General features: G+C 35.7%; 1 protein-coding gene across 4 annotated transcripts in view; it reads right to left on the reverse strand.

The window, feature by feature from the left end:
- Positions 1-22,437, reverse strand: part of LOC106867904 (calcium uniporter protein, mitochondrial) — a 189,448-nt gene that overhangs the window by 79,591 nt on the left and 87,420 nt on the right. For 2 of the 4 annotated variants that reach the window (XM_052973977.2, XM_052973985.2), the window contains exons 3-4: positions 13,674-13,844; positions 10,424-10,456 (exon numbers count right to left, since the gene is read on the reverse strand). In XM_052973977.2, the coding sequence (XP_052829937.1) occupies positions 10,424-10,456; positions 13,674-13,844 (204 nt within the window). The remainder of the gene's footprint in view (positions 1-10,423; positions 10,457-13,673; positions 13,845-22,437) is intronic. The other 2 variants (XM_052973982.2, XM_052973989.2) reach the window with 1 other exon arrangement.

A 22,437-nucleotide genomic window follows, 5' to 3' on the forward strand; every position in this document is an offset into this window, starting at 1 on the left:
ATGCATGTGCCTGGTGTACCCTCATCAGACGGATAGTCATGATGGGTACAATGGGCTTCGTATATTTTACCCCAGTGTCACTTTGATAGCATGCACTGCTTTCTCACTCAATAATAATAATAATAATAATAAAACCATAGCATGAAGAGAAAATTCAATGGTCTTTAATTTGTTATTAATGATGGAAGCAGTTCAAATAACCTCACCACAGTCTTTCAACAATCTATCCTCATTAAGATATAGAGAATGTTACAAATGATTTTTGTCTAGCAGTTAAAAACATTCATACACACACATATAAAAATCAGATAAATTTCTAAATAAGGAGCATAACTTTGATGATCATGAATCCAATAATGACTCTCTCTCTCAAATGCCATGAATTCCAACGACCATAAATAGTTGACCTATTTACAAATCCAAGAACTACAGTTCAAGCTTTGGTTTGTCTGGAACTAGAACTGAAAATCAGCTCACATTGTGCTTTGGTGTTTGATTCCGGGCAAATTAAACATTTCAAAACAAAAAAATCATTCCTGCCTTCAATGAAAAACATTGAAATTATTATTTAAAAAAATTATCAGAACAATAAACAAAAGATGCAAGTGTTTTTAAAAAGTTCAAATTGTTTCTGAAATCAGTGAAATGGATGCAGAAAAAAAAACAAAAAAAAAACTTTAGTTTCATATTTCGGCAGAGTCAATAATTTTACCTGTATGCAGGAAGATGGTTAAAATAAGGCTAGATGATCATGCAGAATAAGAAATAAGTACAATTCTTCTCTCAAATAATACCATTCATAGATGTGGTTTTGAAATTTTCTAATGAGGAAAATATAGGTGAATTTTGAAGAGTGAAATTTTATTTTGTAAGTTGGTGAGTCAATAGATATTATTAATAAAGTACAACTTTGGTTTTTACATTTATGTATTTGTTTTGCAAGATTCTTGATGTGAAATCATGTGCTGAAACATTTTTCATTATACTTGGGGTTGGTCATATTTTTTTCCAGTTAAACATCCACACTATTTATTTGATCTTCTCTTTAGCCTTATTATTATTATTATTATTATTATTATTATTAGTTTATTTGTTAGAGCTCTTTCCATCACACATTCTGTGACTTCTTCAGTCACTTTCTGTTCTCCATGTCTCCTCTTCTCATCCTGTCCATTCCATCTTGGGGAATTCCACTAAATAGACAGGATAAGACCAGAGAGAGAAGAGGAGACATGAAGAAGAAGAAAGATAGTCATTGAAGAAGTCACAGAATGTGTGATAAAAGAACTCAGACAATTAACAACAATAATAATAAAGCTAAAGTGAAGATCAAATAAAGAATGTGTGAGTTTACTGGCAAAATGACCCTCCCCAAATATAACAATAAACCTTGCCTTATTTTATTGATAAACATCAACTGTTAAATCAGTTTGTTTTTGTTGTGGCAAAAAATATAAGATCATTTCATATTTGAATGTCCTTGAAAATAAAAATAAGAGGAGGGGTGGAATTATTGTGGAAGTTGGTGTTAAAAAAAAAAAAAGCAGTTATCAAAACAGAGAAAGAGGTTTCATGATTTCTTTCTAGGCGTCCTTTATTAAGTTGAAATCATTGTGTTTGTTGTTGTGTGTTAACTTTGTCATGTGGGCCAGAAATTTGACAACCACTAATCTGTGGAGAGAAAGAGTGTGTGTGTGTATGAAAAGATTGCCCTCAATTGAAACTATAGGCGTTGAACCATCAAATATGGGTCCAAAAACACCCTTTAAATTCTGCCACCATGTCTGTTTCATTTGCCTCAGTTGAGATTGGTATGTATTTCTGGCCTTTTAAAACTTTTTGCATTTTGTGGCATCATTTTTATTTGACATCCATTGACAATGGCACTTGTGCATGTTGTCCAAAAGAGGAAAGATGTTTGGATCATTTGAGTCAAATCAATCTTTGTGCTTCCTCTTAACATGCCTGAGTGTTTCACAAGATAAATACAGCATTTTTAAAAGCAGACCATGCTGGTTCAATACCTGTGTTGTCTGAGATGCTGGCAAGTTTGTCGTCACAGTTTGTTTGAAGTGAGTATAAACTGTCATTGTTCCTCAGCTTTGTCACATCCACTTTTCCAGTTGGTCAGGTGCGATTGCTATGAATAGGACTGCAGATAGTAAAATTCACCTTTGATTGTATCAGTCTATGGTCAGACCAACACTGCCCAATGGAGAAAGAAGGTGTTACTTGGACAACTCCTCTCACGAAAGACCTCACAATTATGTAATCAATGAGGTGATAATGGTTTGATGGAGGATGCTTCCAGGCAGTTTTGTGGTGGTTGGGGAGTTGGAAAATAGTAGTGGTAACGAAAAGTCCATTACTCACCACAAAGTGATAGCAACGGATAGCCGTCTGAGTATACCTTACCAACCGCATGCTTCCCTATTACATCACCCCACACAGATGATGTATTACAACCTACGCATGCATTGAAATCACAGAAGTTTATCATGGATGAAGATAACAGGCAGAGATTTAAGAAGTTTCACCAAGTTGTTCCAAATAGCAATCCACCTCTTTCTTTACTTCCTGAGGCTTACCCATCCACAAAAAAGTGTGTCCATCATCAAACTCCTGTAGCTGACCACAGTCCACTAATCTACTTTCTGAAAGAGAGACACAGGCAACCAAAGAGGTCCTATGTTCTGTTTTTCTTGCTATCTTGAAGAGTTCTCACATTCCAAAATGCAATGAAAAGATTTTTTTATTTTCGATTTGCTTAATCTTCTGGTGCAGTTTTGGATGCTCAGTCATTTGCACCAAATGACAAGGAACAATGTAAGTAAGCAATTTTTAGGTTGCATTTTCTTGGCCCCCTCCTACATAGGAGGGGGGCAGTGCCATCCTAAAAAGGGCTGCTTTGTTGTGAAAGGAGGACACAAATTACACAGTTACTCACAAATATTGTGTTGAGTGGCCGCCTACCTTTCATCACCGAAGTGCAAAGTTCAAGCTAAGAACTTCCAGTGACATCCTTCACCTGTTCCATCGCTATTTTTTCATTGTCATAGGATTTTTAGAACACAACATATTGGTGGCATTTGCTAATGGTGTCTTACTGAACTACTCACACATCAACATTTAATGTCCACTTTCTGTGCTGGCATGGGTTGGACAGTTTGACTGAGGACTGGCGAGCCAGTCTATGATGTATATTCAAATTGTATAATAACAACATTGGATGAAAAATACTGCAGAATCAACATCATCAACTTATTAACATCTACCTTTTCTTTTTAGGTTTATTTCAACAGATTTTCCATAGAATTCAGAGCCAGCACTTAAAGTCATGGAGTTTCATATACGAATATGTTGTCACTTTCCAAGCTGGCTCTGAATTCTACGGAAAATCTGTTGAGATAAATTTAAAAACTGAGACCATTGCACTGCTAAAACAAAAGTAAAACACGATATAGACTTGGTAGTGTATTATGGTTGCAAAACAAAAGACTGTGTCCTTGTTAGCAATTAATATCCACCTTTTCTATGCTTCCATGGATGGGAACTGAATAAAAAAAGAATCAAGATTGAATAATTTATGGAAGAAAAATATTTAAAAATTTGAGATATGATTTTGTGGATTAGAGCGAAATTTGTTTGAAGCCAAATGATGAAAATAGTGAAAAGAAAGGAAGTTTGCAGAAGAAAATGAAAGTGTTGGCATTCGTTGTAGAGAGAATTGAATGCAAATACAAAAAGATTTGAAAATGTTAGAGAAATATTTTTGTGATGAAGAAATTAAGCGAACTGTGGTTAGAAGAAGCAATATGTTAGTGAAAGAATGAGATCATTACATGCATTAAATTGTATCATTTCATAGACATTCTCATTTGATGAAGAAGTTAAAAAGACAAGAGAGACATTTGACATAACGGCTGTATGGTGAAGGTACTGAGCTGCTAACTATGTCATCATCATCATCATTATTATTACAAGAACTATGCAGTTATTGCAATGTGTCACTGGCAAATAGCCAACTTTGCCACAGCCTGTTGGACTGACAAACAAGTTCCACCATTGTTTTAATGACTACTAGAAAGAACCAAAATTTTCTCATGCTAAGAAAAATTGCTTCAACAATATACAAATAACTAAACAGAAAAGGAAATCCACCCCTAATGATTGCGAGCAAAGAGATACAGTTGTAGAAGTACACATTTAATTAACAAGGGGACAGCTTCTACGTATTACTAAACAGTTTGACCAACAGTATTTTCTTTATTATTCTTAAGTTATACTGAAGTGTGTGTGTGTGTGTGTGTGTGTGTGTGTGTGTGCATAAACATAGATTCTTACTTTTACTGTTTTGCTAGTTTTAGTTGTCTACAGCCATGCTGGAGCACTGCCTTTAACGGCCACCAATACTGAACATAAAGACTCTTAACTTAATGGAGGAAAGTACTTTAACTTCTCCCTCCTCACACACACACAAACAAACACTTAACATACACTTGGATATAATGACAGACGTCGGGTTACAGCACAGTTTCCACCAACCAAATTTCAGACAGAAAGAATAATTAACATCGGTGTTTAACGATTGTCTGAATAAGCTCTGAGTTGTCTTTATTTCAACCATCCATGAATTGTTAACCATTTGCCAGTATGTATTGAATCTCTTCAATACCAGATACCAAGCAGGGAAACTCTGAAATGACTGCAACAATTCGCTTTCTCCAAAACAAACTGCATTCAAAATGCCTTTTCACAGGTCAAATATGTCCGAAGACATATTTGAACTGATCTTAAGTTCTTTCTCCATTCCGTATTTATTAATTGTGCTGAAGAACTTTGAGAGCAACCCTGACACCTGAGAAACATAAGCACAAGATTGTCCTGCCTGGTGAAGCTGCACTGACAGAGGTGTCACCTCCCATAGACAAAACAGGGTTGCAGAGGCACACAGAAAACCTGCACAAGTCAAAAGCTAATTCCTTGCCTTCAGTTCCAGCAGTCCACCAGTGCCCAACTTGTGACAGAGCATACAACAGACTGACCAGCCACACCATATCCCATTGTCCTCTACCATGCAATATTCTTGGTCATCATCAACAATGACAGATGAACTGACATTTGGCCTGTGTATAAACAGCCTCCCTCATCTGATAAACCTGTTACAACCTTTGCAATGACGAAACCTTCATCACTCACTGTTGACGTTTTCATTGATAGAAACGATATGTAATCCATAGACAGAGCATTGTAAGGGATATATACCTGGCTTCTGTGAAACTAGACGTTGCTTTTCAATGTCACTCAATTTTAGCTAATATAATTGTTTTTTCGCACTTTTTTCAGCATACAACAGTGGCACCATGTTAAGTAGATTCAGTAAAATTGACTGTAGCAGAAGCAACAGCAGCAGATATTGGTAGGTGGCACCAATGTTTCTTAGATATATCTCAACACCAGCAGATCTCAAATTGGTTCTACCTGAATTTGATTAATGTTTACCACTGAGTTTGCACATCTTTTGGTGCTCATTATATATATATATATATATATATATATATATATATATATATATATATATATATATCCAATACAAAGAAAACAGGCTCCTCTATAAGGTTGGAAACATCCAATTTTTCACTGGTTTGATGGGTTAATATCCAATATAACAGAGAAAAACTTTTTCACAATTCAAATGGGTACATATTCAATATACAAAAATGAAAAGAAAATTTACAAGATTTACGAGTGACATATTTTAATTTATTAACATAATATATTATTATTATAATATAGAATAAATATTATAATCCTACAATTGTTTCAATTCAGACCCAATAATAAATTTATAAAAATACATGTTTATGGGTAAGAATCTCATCAGGGAAATGTTTGACAAAAATTACGTATGTAATTTTTGTCAAATAGTCACAGATGCAGAGATGGGGGTTTCAATTTAAGGCAGCAACTATTGTTTAAAGCTGTAGTCTATGTGTCACTTAGCTTTATATAAAAAGTTTTGTTTAGAATCATCAAAAAACTCCAAATAAATAACTAAATAAATATTTCCCTGATGAGACTCTTAACCATAAACATGAATTTTTATAAATTTATTATTGGGTCTGAATCGAAACAATTTTAGGATTATAATATTTACAATATAGTATATAAGAATAATAATATAATATGTTAATAAATTAAAATGTCAATCATAAATCTCCATTTCCTTTTCATTTATATACATATAATATATATATATATATATATATATATATATATATAATATACAAATATTAAAGGAAATAGAGAAATACAATTGACATATCAAAAATTCATTTACACTATAATATACTAGAAAAAGATATATTATATTATAATATATCCTTTTATAGTATATTATATTGTAGTGTAAATAAATCTTTAATATGTCAAATGTATTTCTCTATTTCCTTTAATATTTATATTTGGTAATTATACTGTCTTATGTGTGGTATTTAACTGAAGAACCAGTGAAAATTGAATGTTTTCCATCCCTCTGAAGGAAATGGATTTTTTCCTTGGTTTGATAGATATATATATATATATATATCATCATCATCATCATCATCATCGTTTAACATCCGCTTTCCATGCTAGCATGGGTTGGACGATTTGACTGAGGACTGGTGAAACCGGATGGCAACACCAGGCTCCAGTCTGATTATATATATATATATATATATATATATATATACATACTCATATATCCACCATTCTTAGCACTGTGTCCTCCTCACCCACATCGTCTCCCCTTCTCCATTACCATACATTTCTCATTCTCCCATGCACTTTCTTCTCTCTTCCTCCACCCTATTCTTGCAACCTACCTGACCACTCATCTCTCTCTTATCCTTCCTGTATCCTTATTACTATTCTACCACCCTCCACACCCCATCATCATTGGTCACCCTCAACCGTTTGTCCACCCCTCAACCCTACTCAATCTCTACAGTTGTCACCTACTCTTCCCTATGTCCCCTTTTAATCATCCACTCAATACTTGTTCATTATATTCCCTGCCTCACCCACTCCCCATCTCTTACTCTCCCCTATACTTGTGTAACCTTCACCTACCAAACTCTTTGTTCTTTCCCTCACCCCCACTCTGTTCACTTCTACTCATTTTTGTACTTTGAAGAGCCACACAGATGCCTTATCTCCTCACTCACTCTCTCTTCTAAAATCTCAGTAGCAATGTGGCCCCTCTGTTCTGCTCAGGCCCTATCTCTCAAATTTATGCTCCTTATCTCCTAGCATAAAGCAGCCTCTCTTGAAATACATGGTAACCTCACTCAGATCAGTGATTCTCAATAACTTAGTGGGTGCATTTACCTCCTGGCAGTCAAATCGAATACCTGGAAATGGAATAATTCCATAGTCTGCAGTTCTGGAAGAAAGTCACAGATTCCCACCAACAGGTTATCAAGCAACTTTTCAATATGTTTCTTCCCCATCTCATCACATCTCTATGTGATGCCAGTTTCTTTAATAACAACAGAGATAACAAGGAATCATGTGCAAGCCAATGGCGCCAGTAGCTTTGTCCTCAACAGTTCTTCCAAACTGGTTGACTCAATAAATCTATAGAATTCCCACTGATAATGGAAATGGTTTTTGCGTTTGATCTTGTGAAAAGATAAAAAAAACAAATTCATTTAAAGCCGTTTTACTCTATATTTTGTGATTTTGTTTATTTTTATTGTTATATATTTTATATATTTCTTTGATAAATATATTTTATTTTCTTTTGTTATTTACATTCGTGATGCATGTTTTTTTTCTTTTTTCTTTATGAAAGTTTATTTTTGTGCAAAACCTTAATAATATTTTCCTTCTGCACCTCACTGCAGCGATGCATTAAATTGAAAAAATACATGATGCTAAGGAGTGGAGTATCAATGATAGAAGAAAGTTTGAGAATCACAAACGTAGAGATGAGGGTTTCAATTTCAGACGGCAATTATTGTCTAAAGCTGCAGTGAATATGTCATTTAGCTTTATGTAAGAAGTTTTGTTTAGAATCAACAAAAAACTCCAAATAAATAACTAAATAAATATAAGAAAATGTAAATAAACATAAAAAGTAATAAAACATACCCTGATAATTTTTTAATTTAAATTAAATTTCAAAATCTGGTTAATTTCTGGTTATTTCATATTTTGATGGCAAGGAATGTGTTCTGCAATATTTTACTAAAACCCAGGTATGTATAATGCACACACACACATATTCATATATAAATATATATATTCATCTATTTGTTTTATGTCCATTTTATTTCCCATGCTTGCATGAGTTTCCTGAATATATTACCGAGGTATTATTTTACAGCAGAATGCCTCTCAAATAAAGATCTCGCATTTCACAAGCCTTCAATGGTGTGAAGCAAGTAGACAATTTGCTGAAAGAAACGACAGCGACAACACTGTTCATAGCTTCTAACTTTCATAGAAGGCAAACAAACACATAGACATGAGGGGGTTTCTTTCTGTTTCTGTTTACCAAATTCACTCACAAGGTTTTGTTTGGCTTAGGGCTATAGCAGAAGACACTTGCCCAGTGTAGATATGTAAATGTGTATAAGAGTTGTTGTCCCAAAAGTAATGCAAAATTGAGCACAACTTTTTATTAATTGACACAAGTTGTTCAAGTTTCACATTTTAGTAGAGTAATTCTTCCTTGATAGATACTCTTTTTCTTGTTCTTTTCCATTGCAGGGAAATAATGGATTCCAAGCAGAAGTGACATGCTATCATCGAGTTTTTGAGGGGTACAAACAGTGAGACATTCACAGAAGACTACAGGTTGTTTATGGAGATGATGCTGTTGACTAGAGCAATGTGCAGGGATGGATGAAGAAGTTTAAAGAAGAGAAAACCAGTTCTGAAGGCAAACCATAGAGGGAAACAATCAAACTGATATGAAGTGCCACCATGTGGACAAACTGATTTGCACAGACAAATCACAATCGGTAAGCTTGCAGCCCAACTTGATTCTGGTTACAGACTTTACAGAAGATGGTGGAAGTCTTTGAATATTAGAAAGTGTGCTCAATGTGGGTACTTTGGTAGTTGATACCGGATTTGAAGGGGAGAAGAGCACAAGTGGAATCTAATCTGTTGGAAACAAATGAAACTGATAAAGGCAATTTTTTGTCTGATCACGTGACAAAGGTTGATACATGGCCATATCTTTATGATGCAGAAACAAAGGTTCAGTTAATGGAATGGCATCACAAACCTTGTCTAAGGCTTGAGAAGTTGAAGAGCCAACACTCATCATAGAAAGTCATGGTCACCTGTTTTGGGGGATGACAAGGGCATCATTTTGCTTGATTTTTCTGGAACATGGCTGTGCACTAAGACAATAAACAAAAACTTAGAGAAGCGATAGAAAAAAACAATCCAGTTCCACCTTGAGAATGTGCAGCCAAACACATCTCTGGCAATGAATGAGACCAAAGTATGTTAGCCCTTGGCACTCCATTCCCTTGACCAGTCTACTCTACAACCTCTACCTGCTTGGCCTGATGAAGGTCAATCTTTAGGGACAGTAATTTGGTGACCGAGATAAGAGTGGTTTTGAAGAAAAAGGTACAAAAGTATAACACTGAATTAAAAAAAAAAAAGATTCAGGAGCTGAGTTTAATAAAAGAATTAATTTCTCTCTTGTGATGGAGACCGTGTGTGTGTGCATAATACTTTACTATATATGTAAGTGTTAGTCTACAAATGTGTGCAACTTGAACAACCTATGTCGGTTAATAAAAAAGTGTTGCTCCCTTTTACATTACTTTTGGTATAACCTGAGTGTGTGTGCACATGCATGCATGTGTGTGTGAGTGTGTGCGCACATATGTGCATGTGCCTGTGTGTATATGCATGTATATTATAAGGATCTATCGTTTGCCATGATAGATCACTAGCCACTATACCTTTTTCTATTTTCTCTCCCTGTTTATTTTTGTGTTCCTTTCTGTTGAAGTGCGTAGGCTCGAAATGTAAAAGACTTTCTCACTTCCCAAGTGTTAAACTAATACATCTGTTTGTTGTTTACACACCTGTCTTTGTCTTTTGTAAATTCTCACTATATATATATATATATATATATATATATATATATATATTCGCCTGTCTACCCAACTCTTACAGTGAGGGTGAAAGAAGTTCTGCCTATTAGATGCCATTGTGTTAAGGTTTACAGCTAATAAACTTGATAGAATCTACCCCTATCTCCTGCTCAATTTTTCTCATAAAGACTAAATCCTGGAAAATACTTTTTATGTTTGTTGTCAGTGATGATCCTCCACTGGCCTCTATCAAAGAAGGGATTAGAGTTAAGAGATTAATGCAATTAGTAGTGATTGAGGTTTAAAAAAATTACCAGATTCCTTGAATTCTCCATCAACATTTGAACCTAATAGACATAACAATAACATTAATAATAATAATAATAGTAATAATAATAATAATAACAACAACAACAACAACGATAAATACAAAACATTAAAGACAATGTAAGAGGCAACAAATGAATTTTAAGAAACTGTTGTTTTATCACCATCATTTCTTTAAATTAAGAACTGTGGGTATGCTATACAATTGCCTAGGGGACTCACACTTCCAGGGGCTTGATTTTGATCTATGTATATTGTAGGTTGCTGTCAATAAATAAACACTACAGGGCTCAGTGAACTGATTTGCTTGGGGAATGGAGGGTTATAAAGCTGCTAAAAGATGGCTCTGCTGTAGAGTTTCAAGAGAAGTAATTAATTAAAAACATGCATCTAAGAAATAACTAATTAAACATGCATCTAAGGTGACAAGAGCTGAACAAGACAAAGTAAATATTCACTGATATGAAACCTGTTACTTTCCTTGTTTAACCCTGACCCCAGTGGAACTGTGATCCCACATGTTTCAGCAATGACATAATCTTAAGTAACACTTTGTTGTCCATTGCATCCTGTCTTCTTCAAATGGGAGGCAATGATCTGAAGGAGATATTTGCTGCTGTTACTAGCATGCTGAGTGATTGCAGAGATGGTCCATTATTAGTCAGTATCTCTAAAACTGGAACTGGTTGCAGACAATTCTTGTTCACAATAATATTACCAGAGAAGAATTGCTTCAGCAGGAATAAAGTGAAAAACAAAAACAACATTCTCTCACTCTTTTATTTGTTTCAGTTATTTGACTGCAGCCATGCTGGAGCACTGCCTTTAGTCAAACAAATCGACCCCAAGACTTATTCTTTGTAAGCCTAGTACTTATTCTATCAGTCTCTTTTGCCAAGCCACTAAGTTACAGGGATGTAAACACACCAACATCGGCTATCAAGCGAGGGTGCGGTTAGGGTTATATATATATATATATATCATCATCATCATCATCATCATCACCATCATCGTTTAACGTCCGCTTTCCATGCTAGCATGGGTTGGACGATTTGACTGAGGACTGGTGCAACCGGATGGCTACACCAGGCTCCAATCTAATTTGGCAGAGTTTCTACAGCTGGATGCCCTTCCTAACGCCAACCACTCAGAGAGTGTAGTGGGTGCTTTTATGTGTCACCCGCATGAAAACGGCCACGCTCGAAATGGTGTCTTTTATGTGCCACCCGCACAAGAGCCAGTCCAGGGGCACTGGCAACGATCTCGCTCGAAAACCCTACAAGGCCAGTCAGGCGGTACTGGCAACGGTCACGTTCAGGATGTAACATCTTATGTGCCACCCGCACAAGAGCCAGTCCAGGGGCACTGGCAACAATCTCACTTGGCTTGCCGGATCTTCTCACGCACAGCACATTTCCAAAGGTCTCGGTCAGTAGTCATCGCCTCGGTGAGGCCCAATGTTCGAAGGTCTTGCCTCACCACCTCAGCCCAGGTCTTCCTGGGCCTACCTCTTCCACGGGTTCCCTCAACTGTTAGGGAGTGGCACTTTTTCACGCAGCTATCCTCATTCATTCTAACCACATGTCCAAACCAGCGCAATCGTCTCTCTTGCACACCACTACTGACGCTTCTTATGTTCAGCTTTTCTCTCAAGATACTTACACTCTGACGGGTATGCACATTTACATTACACATCCAGCGGAGCATACTGGCTTCATTCCTTGCGAGCTTACGCATGTCCTCAGCAGTCACAGCCCATGTTTCACTGCCATGTAGCATGGCTGTTCGTATACATGCGTCATACAGTCTGCCTTTTACCCTGAGTGAAAGTCCCTTTGTCGCCAGCAGAGGTAAGAGCTCTCTAAACTTGGCCCAGGCTATTCTTATTCTAGCAGTTACACTTTCAGCGCACCCACCCCCACTACTAACTTGGTCACCCAGATAGCGGAAGCTATCAACTACCTCTAGTTTTTCTCCCTGGAATGAGATAGAAGTTGTTTCCTGTTTGTTTACAGTGTTTATTGCACCTGAACATCTGCCACATACAAAGACTAACTTTGTAGTTAATCTGCCTTTGATATTGCTGCACCTCTTATGTGTCCATAGCTTGCACCGGGTACATCTTATAGAGTTACTACCTACTCCTTTACTGCATACTGAGCAGGGCCATCTACCTGAAGGGGTTTGTGTTTTATCTACCTTCCTACTTATTAGGATTTTGGTTTTTGCTAGGTTGACTCTAAGGCCCTTCGATTCTAGTCCTTGCTTCCACACCTTAAACTTCTCCTCTAGTTCTGATAGTGACTGCGCAATTAGTGCAAGGTCATCAGCATAGAGGAGCTCCCAGGGGCAACCTGTCTTGAATTCCTCTGTGATCGCCTGGAGGACTATGATATATATATATATATATATATATATATATATATATATATATATATATATATATACATATACACGACGGGCTTCTTTCAGTTTCCATCTACCAAATCTACTCACAAGGCTTTGGTTGGCCTGGGGCTATAGTAGAAGACACTTGCCCAAGGTGCCATGCAGTGGGACTGAACCTGGAACCATGTGGTTGGTAAGCAAGCTACTTACCACACAGCCACTCCTGTGCCTACAAAACAATATTAATATAAAATTTTGGGAAATACAAGAGGACAAAGACCTAATTATTTCATTTATTATCTAATTATAACAGAAATGGAGATATTTTGATATTGAAACTCACTGTGAAAGAAGCTGCATTTGTAATTAAAAACTGTTCATTTAAAGCTTCATTAAGAACCAAAAAATTATATCTATTCCAACGAGAAAATTAAAAACTTCATGCGATTGACTCAATCAGAAATATTGTATCAGGTGTGAACTGATAGCAATTTCTCATTTTGTCGCTTGCACCCTTACCAAGAATTTACCTGTGTGAATTCTTCAAAAAACACTTGCTTTCAACTGAATAAACATAAGTGATATATTGATTGTAAATGCAGATCTAATGTAAAAACTTTCATGAGACGGGGGGGGGGGGGGGGGGGGCTCAACTTTTAACGTGTGTTAAAACAATTTGTGCCAATTTCACTGCCATAATAATTCCACTACAGTAATCATGCTGGCATTTATTCAAAGTGGAAATTTTGGGCCAATTTTGGCAAATGTGAAGAGCAGGAGTAATGTGCAAATGGAACACTGTGTTTACAAAGAGAAAGAATGAAAAAAGCAACGGAGACCAAAAGTTACCTTTTGTATATATCGATATATTATCAATACCATGATCTTCTTCTTTCATAAAGTTAAAAAAATCTCCCACAGTATGTGATATTGGTTTTAAAACAAATTCACACGTCTCTTGACGGGAAGGTAAAGGCACTGAAAATACAGGTAAGCCGTCTCTATACCGCAAACTTGCATCTGGAAAAAACAGAGAAAGATTTGTTAAATAGTAATATATTGCAGCTGGTTTCTTTTTAGACAAAAAACCTAAAACCATTTACTTCATTTTCCCTCCAGATCTCACTTCCCTTTGCAAAGAAGATACATTTCTGATTGATTCACTGATGAAGTATTTCAATATTTTTATTGGCATTAGCAATCAATTTCTTGATAAAAATTAATAAAATAGCAAGTTGATGAAAACCTGCAGAAAATGGTTTGAAAGTTTTTCAAATATTTTATTAAATAACAAATATGCATAAAGAAGCAATAATCATATATTTTGAAAATGCAGACATTTTTGTTAACTTTTTTTGTTATTAAATTTCTGTTGAAATACACAACTTCTGTTTCTATCTGAAAATAACGAGGAATTTAGTAAAATATCTTTGCCATTAGTAACTGGTGTATGGAAGAAATCCACATGATAACTTAATGAACGGTTTTGATTTTGATTTCTCTGAAACAGAAAGTTTCTATCATAGAACTAGGAGAGTCTCAGGTGAGTTAGTATTATAAGGAATAGTTTTAATACATAAAACTACCAAGAATATATTTGAAAAGGGTTATTCTGTGAAATCTAAACAATAAAACCTTTTGCTTTCTTTAAAATGGAGTTCTCAAGTAGAAGAGAAAAAAAATGACATTCATTAAAGTTTTGTAGCAATAATTTTTGACAAGAAGCCTAACCTTGTCACTGAACAAACAAGTACCAGACCACAGAGCAAAGAATGAACCGAATACTATGTCTAAACAAAATAACATTCCAATAACAAATTTGAAATATGTTCCAACTCACCATTTACCATTTACTATTGATATTTCTAACTGAACACTGTAACCTAAGAACTATTTTCTATTTCATAGAAAGCAACCAGTCAATAATCTCCATTTTATAGAGAGAGAAACAAAAATACATTAAAAAAAAATGTTTTTGTAATCTTAACTTGTCATTCTTTGATATTTTAGTCAATTCCTTTTGTTACTAAAGGACAAAGTTCATGGTTTTAGCAGTCAATAACATTGAAATTATAGACATGGTTCTGGAAGACTTATCAATATGCAGAAGTCTTGAGATAAAACTGTTTTGATTGAAATTAATTGCTCTAAAATTTAATCCTCAATTGCAAGTTAGCAGTTTTATGTAATTAAAAGGTTGACATATTTAAACATTTATAACCAATTTTAAAATTGGTATGATTAATCTGATGTCATACAAACTGGAACATTATGCAATAAAAACAAAAGAAAAAAAATCAGCCATTTTGAGAATAAATCAACTGATTTTAGTTCAATATTTTGCATAGGAAAACAGAGGCAGCTGAAAGATTGTACCTGAAGGTATATCTGCAGCCAATCAACAAGGAGAAAGTGAAATACACAGCAGCAGCAGCAACAAATAAACAGAGGGTAACACTGAAATGTTTGCAACAGTATTACATAAAACTCATCCTTTTCAATGCAGAAAACAGTTACAAACACCCATGTTTCTTCAGATGACAACACTGGAGATGTTTATCTCCATCTATGGAGTAGGTCTTCCTAAATTAGAGTTCTAGTAATTTTAAGCAGGTCTCTACTAATACAGGCTATCCATGAATTACTGTTACAATTTGAAAAATTCAGAAAAAGAAAGGAAAAAAGATAACTCAGCAAAATTTATAGGCAAACAAAGTCATCATCATCGATTAACGTCCGCTTTCCATGCAAGCATGGGTTGGACGATTTGACTGAGACTGGTGAACCAGATGGCTACACCAGGTTCCATTATTAGAAATATCAAAAACCCTTGCACGTAGGCTCCATTGCTCTCACACACAACCGGCAGAGTTAGCCTTAGATTTCTGTTTCTGAATTTTTCAAATCGTAAATGTAATTTATGGTCATACTAAGAAAACTGAATGAGCTTCTTCCCATAGAATTCTAGAGTCAGAGGCCTTTCCTAATGCCAACCATCTCTATTAAATAAAATTCTTTATTCCACTAACTCTTTCATATGTCAAACTGCTGAACAACAAACGTAGCTGTGTAGAAAGAAATGAATCTGGGCACAAACGCACCACCACCACCACTTTAATGCATACTTTTCCATGCCAACACAGGTCAGACAAGACTTTATTAGGAGAGAATTTTCTAAAGCTGGGTGGTCATTTTGTTGCCAACCCTCAACTGTTTCTAAGCAAATATTTCCTCTCATCTCTCAAACAACAACTTGGCCATGCTTTCATGGATGATTGTAAATAAACAACACTATTTGTCATTTGTATGAACTTTAATAAGTCATTTAGAACCAGTGGTCACCTACCAAGACAGGGGGACTATGCACGCACTATGATAAGGAGATTAGAACAACAGCATCCGTGAAGAGGAAATCAACTCCAAACTATGTGAAATTTTGAACCACACAGCTAATAGATACAGCCATCCATACAGACATTTCTCTGCCTGTTTGTCTAGATATTTAAAACAGTTTGATTCAGCTCCAAGCAACAAAGTTTTGCAGGCCTCTACTAGAAGCTTGTCTCTTTCAGGCATTAGATTATCAAAATAAACACATGAACGGTCGAATTAGTCATCTGGCATCATCATGTCCTGTTTGCAAGAAGTTCTAATTGTTATTCCTTTCCTTGGTCATCTGGGTAAATATAACATCTCATGTTACTCAAGACTTTTTACATTTATTGGGTACGAGTCAATCCCTTCCTATGCTGGTATCACAGTGGAACTGCCTGCACACACTTGATCGGTGAGCAAGGATGTTGGCAGTGAATTGACACCAGTACTTGCTTTTTTTTTCTTGATCTGGTAATTATTTAATCATTCTCTTTTGTCAAATCACTAAGTTAGAGGGATGCAAACAAACCAATACTGGTTAAGTGGTGGGGCGGGGGACAAACAGGCACAAAGCACACACACATTGATATATATATGTATGTATATATATATATATATATATATATATATATATATATATATATATATATACCGTAAAAGCCCATGTAATTTGCACACCTGTGTAATTTACGCAGGTGATTTTCACGATAAAATTTTGTTAAAAATTTGTTAAAAAAAAGCTTCTACTCATGTAAAATTTGCACCTAAAAGTTTTCAGAATTGCTGATAGAGCCAAGGGGAAAAAGGTTTTCAATTTAGTTGTATTTAACATAATTTCACTTACTTATGATTAGATTTTATTAAATTTTCATTAAGTAAAAATAATTACTGTTTAACAGGTATCACATTGAAAGCTATTAAATTACAAAGTGTTTGTCTTGTTTATAGTAAACTTTATTTTACATTTCTTGCCCACAAGAGATTTTAGCATACTGCTGTACGTCTTCTCAAATCACAATCACAGGGAAAGTTGTTAATAAGAATTATTAATAAGATAAATATGCACAGGTATTGCAAATTAAGTTTAATTACTAATAAACATCAGCTTGGATGACGCTTTACTCAACCGACTGAGGAAGGTGACCGATCAAACTGATTATGTAAACAGAATCCTTTTCTGCCCACTCTTGATGGAACCTTCAATACGGAATATCGAAATTTGAATCCCTTTCACACGTATAAAATGTCAATCAAACTTAAAGATTTGTCATTACTGTTATTGTCAGTATGGGCAGAACTTATGAATTGTTTACTGCGAAGGAGAAATTAAATATGTGCTCCATTGTGATAGGTAGAAACTCCAACCACTGTAAAATATGGCCTGGACTGTGTTTACCAGCGTAAACGTCAGACTTCAAAAACCAGTTAACCATTTAATGATTTCAGTAAATTTATACAGAAAAAGTAAGCATTATACCATTCAGCATAAATAAAAGTCAACTTCATTATGCATATTTAAGCCATTATTTTTTCTGTAAAAACCTATTCTGACATTAAATGAGTCAACTTCCAGTACAAATTTTTACGTTTTGTACATTTTTTCAAAAAAAAAAAAAATATTTCAAAAGAATTCTGGAAACGATCTACTCATGTAATTTATGCACCCAATAAAGTTTATTTTTATTTCTGCAAAAAAAGTGCATAAATTACATAGGTTTTAATGGTATATACATGTATGCATGTATGTATATATATATATATTTCGTTTTTGTATTTGGCTTGCAAGATTCTTTATGTGAATTCGTGTGTTGAAGCATATTTTATTGTGTCTAGGGAGAGTCATTCTGTTTTAATTACATGAAACGCATAGCTTCGAAATATGTTCACAAGAACTCAGCTTTGTCACACAACATGAAAATCAACATTTACTGATAGCAGACCCAGTTAGGATAATGAACAACGTGTCCCCATTATGTGAACCCTATGAAACAAAGAAGCGCATACAGAACTTCATTCATCGAATGCAGTTCTCTGGATATGATCTGAAAGATAGGGTTCAAGTATACAGGGGTGCTAGAAAGAAGTTAGATAACATTATAAGTAATGAAACCAGTAGTACCTGCCCGAGATATAGAAGTAAAAACTGGAATAGGATACAAAGAGTTTGTGACAAAGCAAACAGAGGGAACACGTGGTACAAGACCGACAACTGTCAAGGAGTAATGTTTGTAGAGGCCACAGCCCATGGAGAACCAGCCCGAAGATTTAGGAAAACTCTGAAGGAGGCTAAACTCAACATTAAGACCATTGAAAAGCCAGATCACAACCATGAGAATACCACATGCATCAATGATAACTGCATGGGATGTAAGATTAACCCTGGCATTAACTGTAGAACTAGAAATGTAGTCTACAGCATAAGGTGCACAGAGGGGGTTTGTAAAGATAAGAATCTAATATACAAAGGTGAGACATCTAGAAGCATTGCAGAGAGATTGCACAAACATTTGAGACAATATGACAACAAAAAACAATCCTCCGTACTCTACCAACATGCCAAAGATCAACACAGAGGCACACTGGGTCAACTTGACATCTGCATTTTATCCAAGGACCCAAGACTCAGACAAGTACAAGAGTATGTCCTCATTAATGAAACATCTTCAGAACTAAATAGGAAATATACAAAGATGTCATATCCCAATACCCACAGTTTATATAGTCAAAGAAAGCCATACACAGACACACACAAGGAGACAGAGTTACACACACACAAATACATACAGACACACACATGAATGCAAACATGAATACACAAGCACATGGATATGCAGAATACATACATACGTGTACACATACATACGTGTACACTCATACATATATATATATGCATACACATGCATACATACATAGTTTACGAGCATGTACACACGTGCACAAACAAACAAACAAACAAACAAAAAGAATGCAGTTCCGATAATGGACAGAGTCAACAACTATTGAAAAGGTTGCAAGACGCAATGAAAATTTTAGTAAAAATAAAGAAGTAAATGAGTGGAAATCTGACCGGTGAGTGTGTTAAATTAATAAGGCACTAAAAGAGAATGACTCTCCCCAGACACAACAGAATATGTTTGTGTGTGTGTGTGTGTGTGTATCATCATCATCGTTTAACGTCCGCTTTCCATGCTAGCATGGGTTGGACAATTTGACTGAGGACTGGTGAAACCAGATGGCTACACCAGGCTCCAATCTGATCTGGCAGAGTTTCTACAGCTGGATGCCCTTCCTAATGCCAACCACTCAGAGAGTGTAGTGGGTGCTTTTACGTGTCACCCACACGGAGGCCAGACAGGCAGTACTGGCAACGGCCACGCTATATATATATATATATATATATACATATATGGCAGGCTTCTTTCAGTTTCCACCATGCATTGGTACTGAACCTGGAACCATATGGTTGGGAAGCAAGCTTTTTACCACACAGCCATGCCTGCATTATCTCAATGCTTCTAACAGGGAAACTATATTTCTTTCCTCAATTTCTGAGCTAACTTAAAATAATAAAAGTGATGATCAGACAACTTTTATCTTTTGTCTTTATTATTTTAAGTGTTTATTAACAATGTGCAATAAGAATTGGGACAATGAAATTAGTGAATGTTTCGAGGAAATAAAACCACCAAAGAAGAAGTTAATAGTTTAATCGATGTGGGCAGCACCACTTAATGGTTTACTTCAGAAATTAAATGGGGGAAAAAACAAAAGAATTTCTAGTTATCTGTGGTATATTTTGGTAAATAAAGCAAAACTGAATCAATAACATCATTTTACGAATAATGAATAATGATGATGATTTTTTTCTTTATTCGCCACCAAAAGTTTATATAAAAGATTGGGGATGGCATAGGACAACACAACACAAAAGGAGTGGAATTTAATTGTGTGAAAGGGTTTCGCATAGGGCCAGCGTTTTTTTTAGGGGGAAGAACAATCAGTTACACTGACAAAGTATATGACTGGTACTTATTATAGTGGAATTTCAACTCAAAACATAGAAAGGAAAAAATGCCACTAAGCATTTTATTTGACATCCTTACAATTCCGCTAGATCACAGCAATAATGATAATAATAATAATAAAAATAATAATAATAATTGACTGGATGGAATAAAATCCAGGCAGTTAATATGTGAGTGATAGCATCATTTTGGTATGGAGTGGAAATTATAAAATGGCAAAAGAGAGAAATGAAGAAAATGGCTACCAAGACCAGAAAACTGTTGACAGTACACAGAGCCTTCCACCCCTAAGAGTGACACTGATAGGCTGTACTTGTCCAGAAGAAAGGGTGAAAGAGGTTTGATCAGCTGACAGGACTGTATCGAAGCAGAGGCAAACAGCTTAGGGTGGAATATAAAAAAAATGCCATGGAACCACTGTTGATTTGATATTACACGAAAAAGAGAGGTGTCATCAAAACTGAAATTTGTGTAAGTAAAGAAAACTTTAAACAAGAAATTAACAAAGAAAACAAAAAAAGGAAAAGTATGGAAGGAAAAAAATGTACGGTCAGTTTGCAAGAGATGTGAACGCCAAGACAGATACAGAGGACCAGTGACTATGGATGAGGAGGATTGACCTGAAGAGAGACAGAAGCATTCATATGCGCAGTTCAAGAACTAACATTAAGGGCCAACTATGTGAAGTGCAGAATAGACAACACTACCAATAGCAGCAAATGCAGAATCTGTGGTGAGAGGGGTGAAACGGTATGGCACGTCATTAGCAAATGCCCTTAATTGGCACAACATGAATACAAATGGTGCCATGACAATGTGGTAAGAATGATCCATTGGGAGCTCTGTAGAAATCACGGCCTACGAAGAGCAAAGATGTGGTATGAAAAAACTCCAGGAGGAGTCACCGAGAATGAGAATTGCAAAATCCTGTGAGATGTAACGATCCAGTGTGATCACCTGACCAGACATCGGAAACCGGACATTGTTGTGGTAAATAAAAATGAAAGAACGTGTATGATAACCGACATAGCATGCACCAGTGACAACAGGATCAATGTGAAAGAAGAAGAAATAAACAACTATGACGATCTGAAGTGGGAAATACGAAGGTTGTGGTCAAAGAAGAGTGTAGACGTGATACCAATAGTAATTGGTGCAGTTGGAAGTATCAGCATTCAACTACCAACATGGCTGGAAAAGATTGGTGCAAGTGCGAAGGTAGAACACTCACAAAAATCAACATTGCTTGGAACTGCAAGAATTCTTTGCAGGGCTCTTGAAGCATGACCAGTAAAACAAATATCACCTTAGTCACTTGGCTGGGGACAGCTGACCCCCTTTCCATCCATACCAAGCAAAATAAGCTGTGAGTTTTCATATAACAATAATAATAACGATTTCATTTATTTTCCACAAGAGTGAAGGACCAGGAAGAAATACAAATGATTAAAAAAATAGATAAATAAAAAAAATCAAAATAAAAGTATACACTAGAAAAGAAGGGACATATGCATAGCATACAAAAGCAAAAATAGAAGGTGGGGAGGGTGATGGAGATGTGACCCTCCTGATACAGGAACACCTCTAGGGATAATCGAGGAACCCCACTGTCTGAGATGTCCCTGAAACCCTATGAGCAAGTGTCCTCTCCGACTCACAGGTCTGCACTGAGAAAGGTACCATCCACTCTTGCCATTTTTGCAACTTCCATCCATCTTTTGATAAACTCCCTCGAGGACAGCACTTCACTCTCCACTCTCAATTTCCTTTTCAAGTGAAACTTGAAAAGTGAATGAGAGCTCAGAGAAATAAAATAATGACAACAATAATAATTATAATAATAATAATTGGAATAAATGGAAACTGTAAGCAAAGATATAGAGAAATGGTTGAAGGAGATTGGAATAGAATGTTCTTTAGAGTTTCAGCAGAAAGTTTGCCACTTAGGGACAGGATTGATTATGAGGAGGGTGTTAAACACTTGAAAGACTATTGAAAGAGTGTGGATAGCTAAGGTTACCTAGGTAGCAACCTGCTATCCACATAAATCCTGCCAGGAATAAGAATGAACCAGAGTCAAATCAATAATAATAATAATAAGTAGCAGAGGCTGTGACAGAAAATGAGAAAAATGAAATGTTGTGGGACTTTTGCCACAAAGACTGACTCTGCTATTGAGACAAGAACAGCAGACATGATTATAGAGCACAAAA

The sequence above is a fragment of the Octopus bimaculoides genome, chromosome 1 (genome assembly GCF_046866305.1).
Source record: "Octopus bimaculoides isolate indiv1 chromosome 1, ASM4686630v1, whole genome shotgun sequence".
Lineage (NCBI taxonomy): Eukaryota > Metazoa > Mollusca > Cephalopoda > Octopoda > Octopodidae > Octopus > Octopus bimaculoides.